The following is a 15,061-nucleotide window of genomic DNA, read 5'->3' as shown; positions in this document are numbered from 1 at the left end:
GATATATTTCTCTCTTCAGTATCTGTACTCTCACTTTGTTATTTAAGAACTTTATGATCTCTCTGAGAGGTATATCTGAGGTCTAACTAATAGTTCTGCTTGCTGAATTTGGTTGCAATTTGCAGTATGCAGTAGCTATTTGCAGATTGGTTTGGTTGTATGCAATTTGGATTGCAATATGGAATTTGAATTTGGATTGGGAACTTTGTAGTTTGCAATTGGTGGAACTGTAAGTAAACACACATATAACTGGTTCAGTATACAGTTCTGATCACTACAGGGAGTGCAGAATTATTAGGCAAGTTGTATTTTTGAGGATTAATTTTATTATTGAACAACAACCATGTTCTCAATGAACCCAAAAAACTCATTAATATCAAAGCTGAATATTTTTGGAAGTAGTTTTTAGTTTGTTTTTAGTTTTAGCTATTTTAGGGGGATATCTGTGTGTGCAGGTGACTATTACTGTGCATAATTATTAGGCAACTTAACAAAAAACAAATATATACCCATTTCAATTATTTATTTTTACCAGTGAAACCAATATAACATCTCAACATTCACAAATATACATTTCTGACATTCAAAAACAAAACAAAAACAAATCAGTGACCAATATAGCCACCTTTCTTTGCAAGGACACTCAAAAGCCTGCCATCCATGGATTCTGTCAGTGTTTTGATCTGTTCGCCATCAACATTGCGTGCAGCAGCAACCACAGCCTCCAAGACACTGTTCAGAGAGGTGTACTGTTTTCCCTCCTTGTAAATCTCACATTTGATGATGGACCACAGGTTCTCAATGGGGTTCAGATCAGGTGAACAAGGAGGCCATGTCATCAGATTTTCTTCTTTTATACCCTTTCTTGCCAGCCACGCTGTGGAGTACTTGGACGCGTGTGATGGAGCATTGTCCTGCATGAAAATCATGTTTTTCTTGAAGGATGCAGACTTCTTCCTGCACCACTGCTTGAAGAAGGTGTCTTCCAGAAACTGGCAGTAGGACTGGGAGTTGAGCTTGACTCCATCCTCAACCCGAAAAGGCCCCACAAGCTCATCTTTGATGATACCAGCCCAAACCAGTACTCCACCTCCACCTTGCTGGCGTCTGAGTCGGACTGGAGCTCTCTGCCCTTTACCAATCCAGCCACGGGCCCATCCATCTGGCCCATCAAGACTCACTCTCATTTCATCAGTCCATAAAACCTTAGAAAAATCAGTCTTGAGATATTTCTTGGCCCAGTCTTGACGTTTCAGCTTGTGTGTCTTGTTCAGTGGTGGTCGTCTTTCAGCCTTTCTTACCTTGGCCATGTCTCTGAGTATTGCACACCTTGTGCTTTTGGGCACTCCAGTGATGTTGCAGCTCTGAAATATGGTCAAACTGGTGGCAAGTGGCATCTTGGCAGCTGCACGCTTGACTTTTCTCAGTTCATGGGCAGTTATTTTGCGCCTTGGTTTTTCCACACGCTTCTTGCGACCCTGTTGACTATTTTGAATGAAACGCTTGATTGTTCGATGATCACGCTTCAGAAGCTTTGCAATTTTAAGAGTGCTGCATCCCTCTGCAAGATATCTCACTATTTTTGACTTTTCTGAGCCTAAGTCCTTCTTTTGACCCATTTTTCCAAAGGAAAGGAAGTTACCTAATAATTATGCACACCTGATATAGGGTGTTGATGTCATTAGACCACACCCCTTCTCATTACAGAGATGCACATCACCTAATATGCTTAATTGGTAGTAGGCTTTCGAGCCTATACAGCTTGGAGTAAGACAACATGCATAAAGAGGATGATGTGGTCAAAATACTCATTTGCCTTATAATTCTGTACAGGGTGTATATTAACAGTATGAACATTATATAACTGTTTTAAATACCTATTTTGGCCTCTCTGCTTCCATAAAACACAGCTGCTAGGGGAATTTCCCACACAGGCTGTGTGTGAGGCTGGCTGTGGTTGGTCAAAACTCCTGCTGTGTGTGAGGCTGGCTGTGATTGGTCTAGACTCCTGCCCAGCAACAACAGTTTAACTCTTTGCTTTCTGTTGTTTCTGCTGTGTCATTGAGCTTACCTTTAAGATTCATATAAGGCATATTATCTTTTCTGCTTCTGTGAACACAAAATATAACAGTGATATGACATCCAAACATGAAGTCACAGTAAATAACTCTGTTTTTGTCTTTAACACACAAACATAGGAACTGTATTAAGGTTTTTGGCAGGTCTAGCTGTATGAACATATAAGCTGTATTAGCAACCTAGGACAGGTCTTAGCTGGCCAGCTACACACGGCTGTGTCAGTATTTTAGTCTGCAAATAACGGATTCACAATATACAGATACCTTCCATGTGCATTCTGCATTTCTCTCACTCCCATCAATAGAAACTGCTCTTCTCATCACCAATGCGGACAACAATAGGACTTGCTCTATTGCCGAATGGCCGAATGGATGCGCAAAAAATATGTTCATAGCCTAAAAGAAATGAATAGGTCAGTGTGCTATCTGCAAAACATGTGGACAGAACACGGATGAAAAATACAGTTCTATGCATGATGCCTTAAAGGGGTATTCCAACATTTTGATATTGATGACCTATCCGCGGGATAGGTCATCAATTTGATATTGATGGGGGTCCGATACCTAACACCCCAACCAATCAGCTGGCCTGGCTTACTGTAACCCAGCTCCCATTTAAATGTATGGGAGCTGAGCTTCATTTTTCTGGCACAGCCGCTACACAGCGGACATAGCCTTCTCTTTCCCTTTCCATCCACTGACTAGTTTCTGACACCAGCCAAAAACAGCTGATCAGTGGAGGTGCCGGGTATCGACACCCATCAATCTCACATATATGACCTATCCGGCGGGGTAGGTCATTGTTGTCTAAAAGATCGTCTGCACCAGTTTTCATTTTCAAGCCAGCCCTGTACCGCACGTGCATCCAGAGCTCTGCTCATTCATTGCTCCAATTGCTCTGCTAGATTTATTTGCAGCTCAAGAGCTGTGTCTTTTCTGAGGGGGTGTGTCCTTTGTGCTGCATTTATATCCCTGTACCTGCCACAGCTGCTAACAGTAGATATAATTGGTGGCAGTTAAAGAGGACCTTTCATCAGAATCAAGTATGTAAACTGAATATACATACATGGAGAGCGGCGCCCAGGGACCCCCCTGCACTTACTATTATCCCCGGGCGCCGCTCCGTTCTCCGGTGATAGCCTCCGGTAAAGTCATAGTTAGGCTCCACCCATTTGAGCCTGCTGGCGTCTCTTTCTCCTATGCCGTAGCGCTGGCCAATCGCAGCGCTCAGCTCATAGCATGGCTAAGAGCTGAGGGCTGCGATTGGCCAGCGCTACAGCATAGGAGAAGGAGACGCCAGCAGGCTCAAATGGGTGGAGCCTAACTATGACTTTACCGGAGGCTATCACCGGAGAACGGAGCGGCGCCCGGGGATAATAGTAAGTGCAGGGGGGTCCCTGGGTGCCGCTCTCCATGTATGTATATTCAGTTTACATACTTGATTCTGATGAAAGGTCCTCTTTAAATGATGGAACTGAGCATGTGTGTCCAATTCAAATTGGTGGACAGAGAGATGAGGAAAAGAACAAACAGCAGGTGGCGCTATACAGATATATTTTATTGAATAACTCAGTGACTATTAAATTTTTTTAATTACATGCAATTATAAAAGTATTCAAATCCAAGTGCTGGTTTGGAAAATATAGAATACAGTGCCTTTGCTGGCAGGCAATTTGGAGCACTAGGAGGTGGGCTTTTCAGTACGAGCCTACCGACGCCTAAACAGCCCTCCGGTAGCACTAGACCAAGTTGAGGTCGTACTCTGACACTGTCAATCAAGGGGAGGGAGGGTGTTTAGACATCGGTAGGCGTTGCATAGTGGTGCTTGTACTGAAATGGCCTGCCTCCTGGTGCTTGAAATTGCATGTCAGAAAAGCAATCAAAGTATGATTTTATCAACAGTCGTGCCGCCGACAGTGAGGAGGAAGGTATTATTTTAAATTGCAGGATCACCCCTACCAGGCTATCTGACTGGTTTAATAGGGGCGATCTGGTGACCGAGCCGCTTTAGGCTACTTTCACACTGGCGTTTCTGGGTCTGCTTGTGAGATCCGTTTCAGGGCTCTCACAAGCGGCCCAAAACGGATCAGTTAAGCCCCAATGCATTCTGAATGGATAAGGATCCGCTGAGAATGCATCAATTTGGCTGTGTTTGGTCTCCGTTACATTTTTTAGACGGTCACTAAAATGCAGCTTGCAGCGTATTGGTGACCATCTATGCGGAGCCTAAGGGATCCGTCTAGACTTACAATGTAAGTCAATGGGGACGGATCCGTTTTTCACTGACACAATATGGTGCAATTGAAAACGGATTGACTTAGACTTTTATCCGTTATTAACGGATACAAGCGTTTGCATTATTCGTGCGGATCCGTCTGTGCAGATACAAGACGGATCCGCACAAAACGCGAGTGTGAAAGTAGCCTAACTTTATTCTTCTTTAACCATTCTTTGGTAGAACGTCTTGTGTGCTTAGGGTTTTTGTCTTGCTGCATGACCCACAATCACTTGAGATTCAGCTCACAGACGGATGTCCTGACATGTTGCTTTGGAATTTGCTGGTTTCATTCAGAATTCATTGTTCCATAATGATGGCAAGTGATCCTGGATGCAGCAAAACAGGCCCAAACCATGATGCTACTGCTATCATGGTTCACAGATGGGATGAAGTATTTATGCTGGAAAACAGTTTTCCTTTCTCCAAATGTAACACTTCTCATTTAATCCAAAAAGTTCCTTTTTGGTCTTATCTGTCCACAAAACATTGTTTTTCTATGGGACGGCTCGTTCCTATACACCTGCTCACCACTGCGATGTCGACAGCGAGCAGGTAAATAATGAAGGGAAGACTGTGCTCGCACAGAGCGCAGCCTTCTCTTTAACCAGCTGATCGGCCGGGGTGTCGGCTGTCGGACCACCGCCCATCTGATATTGATGACCTATCCTGAGGATAGGTCATCAATATTAAAATCCCGGAAAACCCCTTTAACATTAGCTATTGTAAGAAAGGTCTTTAATTGCTTCCTTTGAGTCCTCGTGGACTATCACACACCTCGCTGTTGGCACAGTCTTTGTTGGTTGTCCCCTTCTGGGGAGAGTAATAATGGTCTTGATTTCCTCCATTTTTATACAATCTAAGTAACTTTGGTTGGTGGAGTCCAGGCTCTTCAGAGATGGTTTTGTAACCTTTTCCTACCTGCTGAGCATCAGGAACTCTTCTTCTGAGGACCACAGAAATCTACTTTGTTCATACCATGATACACTTCTACAAGCGTGTTGTGAATATCAGACTTTGATAGATCCCTGTTCTTGAAATCAAATAGGTGGCCCATGTACACCTGAATATCATCCCACCGGACTCTAGCTTGGCCTTCAAATTATCTGCTGATCCTAAATGTTTACATACACTTGCCATGCACAGACATGTGACATTGGATCATTTTCCTCAATAAATAAATGACCAAGTCTTTGATGTAGTACTAGGTCAAAATTATGCAGAAATATAAAAATTCGGAATGGTTCACAAACTTTCAAGGACCGCTTTATTTTTCATGGGACAACATAACCATAAAATGCAACAAAAATTTGATCTAGTTTCTTAACTGAACTATGTATGTCCAGGTTTAGGACATGGCGTGTGAGGAGATATATCTCACCACGGTTGGAGGAGCAGGTCCTGACACTACGCCAATCATCATCAGCCATATGTTGATCTTTGAGTATAAATATTGTCATATACGTCATATGTTTTTATACAGGTTTATGTGTAATTAGGAAAAAGCTGATGATCAGGAAACTGAAAGTTGTTCTAAAATCCTATGTTCTTCCTCTTCCTCTCTTCCCATTGCTGTGACAGGATAATTACAGCATGTGTCTGGTGAGATAGCAGCGGCTGCAGCCATCAACGGTTGGAGACTAATTAATTTAACAGGAATTCCCTGTTATCTGCCTATTTTAGAGCTGAGTCAGAACAAGTGTATTGAAAACTGAATCTAATGTCATTATAACATGTAAAGCTCAAACCTGATCCTAGCCCTAAGCCGGCCATACACCTTAAAAGGTGTAAAACGGTTGTCCGACAATCTACTGTGTATGGGAGCAGCACGACTATCTTTGGGGAACAAGTGGATCAGGACATGAGTTTCCAAATGTCTGATCCATTGCTCCACAATGAGAGGAATCTGGTAGTATGCCACTATGGTTGTCACGATATGGTTGTCAAAATTTTTAGTAGATTTCGATACCATAAAAAAAATTGCGATACCATTTGAATGGCGTGTTTTTTTGGACGTGGCAATACCTAATATGTTTATATATTTTTTTGTTTATATATATATTTAATATGTAAAATTGGGAAAGGGGGTGATTTAAACTTTTAATATTGTGGTGTTCTCTTTTTAACTTTTCTTTTTCCTTATTAGCCACCTTATGGGGCTAGAACCCTTGTCTCATTCTCCCTAATCTATTAGGGAGAATAGGATTTTACATTGTCCCTGCTGCCCTGCGCTTTGTGGTGCTCGCCATGTTCTCTAGAAGATACTAGGCTGTGCAAATGGAAAATAGCAAATCCTATCAATCTGGGTGCAAAATCATCGATTGGGTATCGAAAGTCACATATGCCAGCATCAGTTTTTGGCCACCGATCAGATTTGCCCCAGTTGTCCACCTTACTTCGCAAAACATTAGCCATTACAGCAGATATCCAGTTGGGTTGTACTTAGCTGCACTGATTATTGATGATACAGATTTTGGGGTAGCCTGAAATCCACCCAGGGTCGACATGGCCCACCAGAGTACCAGAGGATCCTCCACTGGGCCCAGGCTCTGATACCATAATGGACCCCAAAGATCCAGGAGAAAAAAACAACTATTTGGCTTCATTTGGAGCCAATCACTTGCCATTACGGTGTATTTCTTTAATTCAAAACCTATTAAACTGTATTGATATAGGTGGTTGGGCCTCCATAATAATTTCCACTGGTGAGCCCCAGAAACCCCAGTCCGACACTAAATCCATCTTCTGATACGCCTGACACACACTGCAGTTCTGTTTCTTAAAGGGGTTCTGCAGTTCTTTTTAACTGATGATCTATCCTCTAGGTGAAATGGGGCCCTGGGGCGGAAAACAATAAGGCCCCCCCCCATGACACTTGCTGACTTTAACGTCCCTTAGTGTAAACAAATGCAAGTGGCAAAGCAAGATGTACAAGTAAAAATCCCCCCAAATGCACATTTCTCCAGTCCAACTGACTCCAAACAGAACCAGGGCGGGCTAGTACACTGGCACGGGTGAGATGGTGCCTGGGATGGATCCGACCCAGTTTAATCAACCAACCTACCAGACTGGGATGGATCCCGATCCATTTTAATCAACCAGTTACTGGTAGGTTGGTTGATTAAACTGGGTCGGATCCATCCATCCCAGGCACCATCTCACCCGTCCCAGTGCCAGTATGCCCCGCCCACCCTGGCTCCCGGCGGTGTTCAGCATATATTGACAAGAATCTGGGGCATTACATGATGTAATACCACCCAACTTTCCTGCTGTCCAGCATTGCAGATGCGCAGAGACATGAGAAAAGTGTGAGGAAGTGAGTGCCCCCCTTCCCCCATCCCCTGTGTCATGCAGGACAGCTGGGAGACACTGACATTACTTGCTATCCTGCATGACACATGTGCAGAGACATGAGTCTCTGGGAAAGCTGGGTGACCCCCTCCCCTCTGCCTTTCCATGTTCTTATTATCTGCATTTATGCCTTGCAGGATAGCAGGAAATCTGAGTGACATTACATGATGTATTAGCACCCAGCTTTTCTGCTGTCCTGCATGGCACATGTGAAGAGACATGAGAATAGTCTGAGAAAGCTGAGTATAAGGCTACTTTCACACTTGCGTTCGGAGCGGATCCGTCTGGTGTCTGCACAGACGGATCCGCTCCTATAATGCAAACGTTCAGAACGGATCCGTCTGCATTGTATTTCAGAAAAAAATGAAATGTTATTCAGTGAAAGTTATTCAGACGGATCCGTCCAGACTTTACATTGAAAGTCAATGGGGACGGATCCGTTTGAAATTGCACCATATTGTGTCATCTTCAAACGGATCCGTCCCCATTGACTTACATTGTAAGTCAGGACGGATCCGTTTGCCTCCGCACGGCCAGGCGGACACCCGAACGCTGCAAGCTGCGTTCGGGTGTCCGCCTGCTGAGCGGAGCGGAGGCTGAACGCTGCCAGACTGATGCATTCTGAGCCAATCCGCATCCACTCAGAATGCATTAGGGCAGTATGGATCCGTTCGGGGCCGCTTGTAAGCCCCTTCAAATGGAACTCACAAGCGGAGTCCCGAACGCAGGTGTGAAAGTAGCCTAACACAACTCCCACCTCCCCTTATATCTTCTCCTACCTCTGCACTTGTGCCATACAGGACATCAGGAAAGCTGAGTCACATTACATAATGTAGTGACACCCAGCTTTCCTCCTGTTCTGAATGGCATATGTGCAGAGGAATAACCTGGGAAAGCTGAGTGACCCCCCCTCCCTCCACACATACACCTCTGCACAGTCCTCACCTACAAGTCGTCACTTCATTACTGGTGGGGTTGTGGCAATCCGGAGGAATCAGGCGGGAGGCGGAGCTAGGAGGCGGGGCTAGCAGACGGGAGAAAGTTAGGAAGATAGATGGGGGGGACTCTCTTCCACTGGGGGCCCCCCTTCCTCACGGGCCCCATAGCAGCTGCGTGGTCTGCCTATGGTAGGTACGCCACTGCTTTGCTTCTCCTTCAATCCAAGTTCTCTGCTCTGGGCAGGGGGGGCGGAGCCTGTGGCAACATAACATACGTCAGCCAGACGCTAGACGTGCCTGCCCTGCCTGTGCTGTGCATGCCGCTGCTCCAGTCTCGGATCTCTTAAAGAGACAAGCAGCACAGCGCAGCCGCCGGCGTCCGGCGGGGGGCCCCTCCACTCCAGACTCCAGCCCAGTTTTAATTACATTACTGCGGCACGGCGCCACACAATAGAATTATAGATATAGTAGTAGTTGCGGCCGGGCCGGCGCTGGGGGCCCCTAAGGAGTCGGGGGCCCGGGGGCAATTGCCCCCCTTGCCTCTATGGTAGCGCCGGCCCTGCAGGGGTGGGGAACCTTTTTGCTGCCAAGGGCCATTTGGATATTTGTAACATCTTTCGGGGGCCATACAAAATTCTCAACTTTGATGGCTACATTTGGTCAAACATACAACTGACCTAGGAGTAAGTTACAGAAATTGCGCTTCAATTAAAAAAATCTAGAGCGCTGTATTTTTGCAGCACAAAATGGCGCCTATATATTACAAATAGTACAGGCACCATTTTGACCACATAGCAGTTTAATATTTAAGTTGAGAATGTTATATATTTAGTTCTTTATTTGGCATTAATGGCAGCAAAGCTCATCCCAGAGGGGCCCAGAGAGGGTTTCGCCCAGCTTTAAAGAGGACCTTTCACTAGTTTAAAAACTAAAAACTAACTATATCAGTGGGCAGAGTGGCGCCCAGGGGTCCCCCTGCACTTACTAGTATGTCTGGGCGCCGCTCCGTTCGCCCGGTATAGGCTCCGGTGTCTGCAGCTCCCTCTGTTGTACTGGGCGGAGTTTTTGTATTAGGGTTGTCCCTTGCTGCAGCGCTGGCCAATCGTAGCGCACAGCTCATAGCCAGGGAGTCCCAGACATACTAGTAAGTGCAGGGGGACCCCTGGGCGCCGCTCTGCCCACTGATATAGTTAGTTTTTAGTTTTTAAACTAGTGAAAGGTCCTCTTTAAATCTCCCTGCCACTGTCCCTGCCTCTTTCTTCGCAACTGTTCCTGCCTTTGTCTCATTCTCAGCCTCAGATCTGCACCCACCTCCATCAGCCTCCTATCAGACCTCCCAGCCTGCATCAGCTTCAGATCAGACCCTCATCAGACCTCCCAACCTTAGATCAGATCCCCATCAGACCCTCCCAACCTCAGATCAGACCCCCATCAGACCCTCCCTAGCCTCAGATCATCCCCCATCAGGCCCCCCATCCTCAGATCACACCCCCATAAGACCTCCTAACCTCAGATCAGACCCTCCCTAGCCTCAGATCACACCCCTGTCATACCTCCCAACCTCAGATCAGACCCCCATCAGACCTTCCACAGCCTCAGATCAGCCCCCATCAGACCCCCCCAGCCTCAGATCAGACCTCCAATAGCCCCCAGCCTCAGATCAGATCCCCAGCCTCAGTTAAGACCCCCCCAGCCTCAGATCAGACCACCAGTTTCAGATCAGACCCCCCTCATCCTCAGATTACCCCCCATCAGCCCCCCCCCAGCCTCAGATCAGACCTCCAATAGCCCCCAGCCTCAGATCAGATCCCCAGCCTCAGTTAAGACCCCCCAGCCTCAGATCAGACCCTTCCCACCCTCAGATCAGCCCCAATCAGACCTCAGATCAGACATTTAAAATACATAAAAAAATAAACTTACCTCTCCAGCTCCGGACGGTTCACTTACCCTCCTTGGTTTTCTTCCTGCCGCACTGTAATGTGACCTGACAGCGCACAGCATCAGATCATAGTGCACGTCTACATGCACTACATCCTGACATGACATGTCATGACACAGCGTGTTGCCGGAAGAAGACCAGGGAAGGCGAGGACAACCAGTGCAGCGCTGTTCTCACCTTCCTTTGCCTCCCGCATACTAATGACCACTTTCATAACTCCCTTTTAGGCCTTTGCTTGCTCCTCGAGTTGACATCCAGTTCTGTGTCTGTCATCACGCTCAGTACAAATTTCGGTATCAGTTGCCGTCAGAAGGCAGGCAGGTGAACGCTCATTTATAGAGCCCTGTGATCTCTAGATAGATGCTTGTGAGAGCTACGTCGATAGGAAGTGTCATCACTGTAAATAAAAATACCTCCTAATGAAAAAAATTGTGCAGAAGTATGAACCTCTTCGAGATTATCCTCCATATTTGTTTAGGTGATTTGTTTGATGGGTGATTACTTTGTCAAAACTTAAAGAACCAAAATAATTGTGTTGTTGTCGCTAAAATGGCACAAATGTAGATGCTCTGTTTTCAAATTCAGAGACAGAAATTTTTCCTATAAAAATCAAAAACAACAAAAAAATAAAAATAAATCAAGAGCTCCTTGCCTTCAGTACAGGCACACAATTATCATGCTTGGCCTATCCAGAATGCCAATGCCTATTGGCAGCAGCCAGATTACTCATTGCTGTATACTGGAAAAAAGTGGAGACACCCCCACTAAAACATTGGATTCAAAGATGTGACCAATTGTTTCGCCTTGAACAGATGGCACACTGGGAGGCCCGAACACCACACAGATTTGAGGCAATTTGGAGACCTTGGAAAGATTTTAGGGGATTTACGAAGTGATAACTTTAAATATATTGTTCGTGAACACGTTTGATAGTGTCCAATTAATTATCCGTACCCTAGAAAGAGCATTGTGCATCAAAAATGGTGCCATTGCCCCCTCCTTCTCTCCCTCCGACCTTCCTTCCTCCCTCCCCCTTTTCCTTTATTACTTTAAATCTTATAATTTTTTATAATTTGACTGTTACCAGCCTGATTGTACGGTATTTACTGTATTTTCCTCATTGGCGCCCTCTTAGGGCATATCAATAATTGTATGATCTTTATGTTGTAAAAACAATAAAAACAATTTTAAAACAGAATGCCAATGCCTATGCCATAATATGCCCACATCATGCAGAATAGTAGTTTCCTACAAAATTAAATCCTTGTCCTCCCCCAGCCGCCCTACCCCTCTCTGCTCTTACACCTAACCAAAAAATGATTGTGGCCAGGTACATGTATAGACACTGCATAGATGCCAAGTCAGGGGCACAGGCTTAGAACCTTAAAGGGGTTTTCTGACACGTAGATATTTATGAGCTATCCTTATGATAAGTTATCAGTATTAGATTGATAAGGTCTGACACCCGGCGCGCCGGCAGACTGGTCCGATCCCCGCTGCTCTTCACGTCCTGGTTCCTGCTCCATACACCAGAAATGCCAAGAAAGGCCCACTCAACCAATCACTGGCAGTAGAGGTGACGTACCTCAGGCTGATTGGGCCTTTCCTGCCATTTTCAGTGTGGAGCTGGAACCTGGACGTCAGTGAAGAGCATTGGGGACTGGAGCAGGTGGACCGTCAGTGGTGGGGATCAGTGAGTTAAGTTTAGGATAGTTTCACACAGGCATAGCCAGATACTACCTGACCCTGCCAGAGCCCATTCACTATAATGGGACTTGGCGGGGATCCGGCCTGTTTCCAGCATTCGTGTCGGGATTCGGCCAGACAAAAATTGCTGCTTGCAGAACTATTTGTCCGGGCCAAATCCTGGCACTAATGCCGGAAGCAGGCCGGATCCCCGCTGAGTCCCATTATAGTCAATGGGGCCTGGCAATGCTCCAACCTCTTCCAGATACCATGTCTTTGGCAGGCTGTTCCTCTGCCGGAAGAATTTACCGCTGGTGTGAAACTAGCCTTATTTGTATTTTATTTATTTATTTAAAATATGTATTTTACGGAAAAAAAAACACTTTAATAGGGCTGTAATTGCTGCAACGGTCAACTGTTTAGGTATTTTCTGTGGTCCATTTGATTGGATATCCCAACTAGATGAGGGGGAAGAAAGAACCATGGAAAGTTGAATTTCAGTATTTTTTCCCCCTCTTTTTCATTAAATAATGCCAGCAAATCAAAAAGTTAGTGGATCTGCATTGATGCTATTAGAAATCTTAATATGTACTGCAAAAAAACAAAAAACAACAACATTTTGTTGAACTTTGAAATGAGAAAAGTATTCATTGTTGCATTATTAAAAAATATGAATGATCGTGAAAGGGTTACTTTTACCTATAACTGATGTTTTCTGCTCGGTGCCCATCTATCGGGATGTCTCCTGTTTGCCTTGCCTCATTACATTGTACTTGATGTCAGATCGCTTTCACCACATTAGCTGCGCACTTAGCAGGTTATGTACATTCAAATTATCCAGTGTTTAGCTGAAGTGCAGCTCTGGAGTCACTCAAGGGTGACAGAGGGACATCTGTGACATAGTGTTGGCTCTGTGCTACATGTCAGCTAAAGATATGCACAATTCCCGTCTCCCCAAACAGAGAAGGGAGACTTCATCGCCCTGGATCTTGGTGGATCATATTTCCGCATTCTGCGGGTGAAGGTCTCACATGAAAAGAAGCAGACGGTCCAGATGGAAAGTGAGATATACGACACACCTGAGGACATCATTCATGGCACTGGAACGCGGGTAAGAGTTTTCTACATGGGAAGGGGGGCTTCTTCCTCAAAAGTCTTTGGGTTATCGTCTTTGTGGAAATATGCAAGAAGAATCCAGAGCTGTGGGAGATGGTTCAGTGCTTCATGTGGAGCACAAAAGCTGCCCCTGGTTCTGTATTCAGTCATCCATTGCCAGGCCTCTCCCTCCTTAAAGGGGTATTCCCATCTCATCCACAGGACCACCATTATAGCATATCCACCTGGATCCTGCTTCTATCTCCAGAAGTGGCCCCCCGCTGCAGTGTATGGAGAGGTGCAGTAACGCATGTACAAGCGCCATAGACGCTTGTTCAGGCCATTTTACTCCTTGAAAAGAGTCTAAGGCGTACCAATACGTCTCAGACTTTTCCCTCACATTCATCAGCGCAGTAAACGCTCTGAACGGCACGAGCAGCGCAGCGATACTGCGGGTTCCTGAAATAACCAATAACAAAGTTCCGTACAGCAAGGAGCTTTGTTATTGGTGGGTTTGGGCGGGCTGCCGGAGTGATACGGGTCCTGCAGCTGGCGGGATCTGCAAAGAGAGGGGTCTAACTCCCGAGAGTTTCTGTAGTAAGGGGAGCGGTGCGCTGTGTGCGAGGACCCTGGCAAACATGACGGCAGTGGAGCTAAAGAGGACACCTCAGAGGTGGAAAACTACAGACATCAAGATGGATGTGCAGTACAAGGTGACACCGCAGTGTGTAATGTATAGATGTGTGTGATGTATGTGGTGCAGTGTGTGATTTATGTGGCGCAGTGTGTGATGTATGTGGCGCAGTGTGTGATGTATGTGGCGCAGTGTGTGATGTATGTGGTGCAGTGTGTGATGTATGTGGCGCAGTGTGTGATGTATGTGGCGCAGTGTGTGATGTATGTGGTGCAGTGTGTGATGTGTGTGGTGCAGTGTGTGATGTATGTGGCGCAGTGTGTGATGTATGTAGCGCAGTGTGTGATGTATGTAGCGCAGTGTGTGATGTATATGGCGCAGTGTGTGATGTATGTAGCGCAGTGTGTGATGTATGTGGTGCAGTGTATGATGTATGTGGTGCAGTGTATGATGTATGTGGTGCAGAGTGTGATGTATGTGGTGCAGTGTGTGATGTATGTGGTGCAGTGTGTGATGTATATGGCGCAGTGTGTGATGTATGTAGCGCAGTGTGTGATGTATGTGGTGCAGTGTGTGATGTATGTGGTGCAGTGTGTGATGTATGTAGCGCAGTGTGTGATGTATGTGGCGCAGTGTGTGATGTATGTGGTGCAGTGTGTGATGTATGTGGTGCAGTGTGTGATGTATGTGGTGCAGTGTGTGATGTATGTGGTGCAGTGTGTGATGTATGTAGCGTAGTGTGTGATGTATGTGGTGCAGTGTGTGATGTATGTAGCGTAGTGTGTGATGTATGTAGCGCAGTGTGTGATGTATGTGGCGCAGTGTGTGATGTATGTGGTGCAGTGTGTGATGTATGTGGCGCAGTGTGTGATGTATGTGGCGCAGTGTGTGATGTATGTGGCACAGTGTGTGATGTATGTGGCGCAGTGTGTGATGTATGTGGTGCAGTGTGTGATGTGTGTGGCGCAGTGTGTGATGTGTGTAGTGCAGTGTGTGATGTATGTAGTGCAGTGTGTGATGTATGTGGTGCAGTGTGTGATGTATGTGGTGCAGTGTGTGATGTGT

The 15,061-nt window shown here is 45.8% G+C and overlaps 1 protein-coding gene across 1 annotated transcript in view; it reads left to right on the top strand.

Moving 5' to 3' along the window:
- The window catches only part of HK1 (hexokinase 1), a 70,714-nt gene that overhangs the window by 23,965 nt on the left and 31,688 nt on the right, over positions 1-15,061 (top strand). The window contains exon 3 of the mRNA XM_040438044.1: positions 13,230-13,378. Within this exon, the coding sequence (XP_040293978.1) occupies positions 13,230-13,378 (149 nt within the window). The remainder of the gene's footprint in view (positions 1-13,229; positions 13,379-15,061) is intronic.

The sequence above is a fragment of the Bufo bufo genome, chromosome 6 (assembly GCF_905171765.1).
Source record: "Bufo bufo chromosome 6, aBufBuf1.1, whole genome shotgun sequence".
Lineage (NCBI taxonomy): Eukaryota > Metazoa > Chordata > Amphibia > Anura > Bufonidae > Bufo > Bufo bufo.
This window is presented reverse-complemented; position numbering and strand designations above follow the sequence as displayed.